Source organism: Olea europaea, chromosome 19 (genome assembly GCF_002742605.1).
Source record: "Olea europaea var. sylvestris chromosome 19, O_europaea_v1, whole genome shotgun sequence".
Classification (NCBI taxonomy): domain Eukaryota; kingdom Viridiplantae; phylum Streptophyta; class Magnoliopsida; order Lamiales; family Oleaceae; genus Olea; species Olea europaea.
Window position 1 is genome coordinate 8480812 of NC_036255.1, and position 2844 is coordinate 8483655.

A 2844-nucleotide genomic window follows, 5' to 3' on the forward strand; every position below is an offset into this window, starting at 1 on the left:
CATTTCCTGCCCATCAGTGTTACCAGCTAAATACTATGAGACTCATGACGGTAAAACATCAGAACTACTTCTATACTTAAAAAGGCACATCAGAAAACTATAACAGTCCAATTAGTAGCCTGAGCCATATTATGAATGGTTGGTGCAGTAAGAGAGATATAATCACATAGAGCATCTTACATGAGTGTTTCTTCTTGGAAATATTAACCTTTTCAGGCATGAAGAATAACTAACAATTCATATAAACATACCTGCGGAAATTTAAATCTTTCAGGAATGAAGAATAACTAACAATACATATAAACATACCCGCCAAAATTTCTTAGTAATAGTCCTATACTTGCAGTTCACAAGTTCTCCATTCCTTCGATAGGTGAAAGCAATAGCAATCTGTATCGAAATCTTCATCAGACATTACTCCAGCAAAATTAGGAATTAAATCAAAGTCAAGTTACTAGAATATAACAGTTTAGAAGAGTCTAAACAATGTTTTTGACACTCCTCTCTGTCTCTCTGAAGTCTGTTCCCCTGGCCTTCCTCTTCTTTCAGGAGAAGGGTAAAGGGCTCAGGGTTCAGGGGGGATGTGGTTTTGATGGCATTGCAATAACTGTAATTACTGCCATGGCTAGAATAACTCTTTAGCACATCAAGGTAACCTCGTGATTGCAGACAAATATACAGGAACATTTCTGAAAAGAAAACAATGTCTGCACCTGGTTGCCACTTCTTTTTTGCATTACAAAGTTTCTTCGCAGTGTTTCTCCAGATATCATTCGATCAGCAAAATATGCAAGTAGCTGAAACAACAGTCAAAAGGCATCAACGAGGTTGAATATCTTGGTCAGATATAGATAAACCACAAAGAGAACTGGTATAGGATCATAGACAACAAACATACGGTCTACTTTGATCTTAACATCGATAAGAGGCACAAAATTTTACAGTGCCAAACACGCAGCAAGAACAATATTAGCAAATAGATTCTACTTGCCACTGATTCGTATGTGACAGAATGTCCAAACATGGACAACAAATAATAATAACTACCTCACTGCACAAAGGTTCCAGTTCCAAACTCTCCTCTGTGATTTCTCTAAGTGGCTGTTTTATTTTGCCAATTCTATTCATTTTTGCATAAGTAGATTTTATGTCAGCAAAGGCCTACAAGCAAAATAACCAGTATACCACATGAGTTGTGCACCATCAGTACTCAGTAGTCAGTTAAGCAACTTCATTTAAAGCATACCCTTGTAGTGCCTCTCCACCCACATTTAGCCCGAAAGCAGTTCCACACTGCTGCAGCACTATGACATATAGGTGTATAGTACTATACTTCTGTTAAAAGAAAAGGAAAAAACAGAACACGAATTATAACCGCAACTTACCCATCTTCTGTGATGTGAAGAGATAAGCTTTTCTCTTCGGAATCTCCACCTTTGCACTACAATGTCAACAAGGAGGGGACTCAAGACAATGAAAAAAACAACTAAAATGAGAACAATCCAGTATGTGGTAGATACAAATGCAGTCCCGTTGACAAAAACATATGAAATTAACATATTTATGTCGGCATGTTTGGTATAGATATATAGTACTTGTCTCTTCATATATACAGTAGTAGTAAAAATGTTAAATTACTAAATCGCAAGATCTTTACAGCTGAATAAACTGAAACAACACAAGTCTCTCGGAAAAATAATATTCAAAAGCACATACGTTTGGACATACTAAACCATAGTATTGCCCTGGCATACAAGCGTCTCCATCAATCCCCATATCCTCCAACTTCTGTTTTAACATCCTCAGCTGCTCCGAATCTAGCACTTGCTGCTCTGGGGTCTCCAAAACAACTCCAGAAACTAGACAAGATTAAATGAAAGCATTCTTCAAAATCCATTAAAAACAGAACAAACAAAACTAGACCAAATTAAATAAAAGCATTCTTCAAAATCCATTAAAAACAGAACAAACAAAACTAGCCACGTACAATAATCTTCAAATATGGTACCACCTCTTGATGCTGTTGCAGTGCTTCTATGATATCACGTTTTTGTTTATCTTTCTATAAAAATTCAATTTTTTTTTTTTTTTTATTTTTCAAACAACACAAAAAATTCAGCTTTACCCCTCTTTTAATCCAACTTATGCATATATGAAATGTGAACATATAATACCCCCATACTTAAGTACCAAATTATATATACAAACTTTAAATACCAAATGAATTTTGAAAAGAAAGTTTCTTAACAATAACGCTCCAAAAATGTGCTCTGTGCTTAACTAGTAGTACCTTCATCTGACATAGTCGATTTTCAAACATTAATAACAGTCGATTTTCAAACATTAATAACAGGGCAAATATATTAAAAGTGAACAAAACATCCAAATAGAAAAGAAAAGAAATAGAATAAAAAAAAACCTGGTCTGGGTGTAGGCATAGCAGCATGGGGGTAATAACTCAACCCAGAGGTCATCCGATAAATTGGAGATATGGGTTTCGGAGAAGAAGTAGAAAATGCTATATTTTTCCTATGAGTAGAAAATAACTGAGGTTGCGAAGTTGAAGAAAAATGGGCCACATATGCATGTGTATGCGTTACAGGCGTGAGTGTAGGCTTAAGAAGAAGCAAGTGTTTGAAGCCCATGAAAATTACTCTGTTGCAGTTGGAATTGGTGCTCAAAAATAGTCTGCTCTGAGGTAAAAGAAGCATATTTTGAGCTGCAAGGGTTTCTTGTTATTGACAGGACGACAAAGAAGAAGTAGATGCTTGCAATTCCAGGATGAGAAAGAAAGAGCAGCGAAAAAGGTTTAAGAACTGTATACTTCGATTTTACACTCTTTTC

The 2844-nt window shown here is 35.7% G+C and overlaps 2 protein-coding genes across 3 annotated transcripts in view; both read right to left on the reverse strand.

The window, feature by feature from the left end:
- Positions 1 to 2844, reverse strand: part of LOC111368691 (cysteine-rich receptor-like protein kinase 25) — a 25485-nt gene that overhangs the window by 16004 nt on the left and 6637 nt on the right. The window lies entirely within an intron of this gene.
- LOC111368694 (twinkle homolog protein, chloroplastic/mitochondrial-like) lies at positions 8 to 2837 on the reverse strand. Its single transcript, XM_022990097.1, has 7 exons — positions 2420 to 2837; positions 1717 to 1859; positions 1386 to 1441; positions 1247 to 1304; positions 1048 to 1161; positions 714 to 797; positions 8 to 390 (listed from the first exon to the last, which is right to left on the reverse strand). The coding sequence occupies exons 1-7, from the start codon at positions 2709 to 2711 to the stop codon at positions 271 to 273; spliced, it is 867 nt and encodes a 288-aa protein (XP_022845865.1). The 5' UTR covers positions 2712 to 2837; the 3' UTR covers positions 8 to 270.

Excerpts from the sequence above, each read along its gene's own strand:
- LOC111368694 (XM_022990097.1), bottom strand. The coding sequence starts at position 2,711 with ATGCTTCTTTTACCTCAGAGCAGACTATTTTTGAGCACCAATTCCAAC. Across the intron at positions 1,442-1,716 it reads ATGGTTTAGTATGTCCAAAC|TGCAAAGGTGGAGATTCCGA; the intron begins GTATGTGCTTTT and ends TTGACATTGTAG. Across the intron at positions 798-1,047 it reads TGGAACCTTTGTGCAGTGAG|CTACTTGCATATTTTGCTGA; the intron begins GTAGTTATTATT and ends CTGTTGTTTCAG.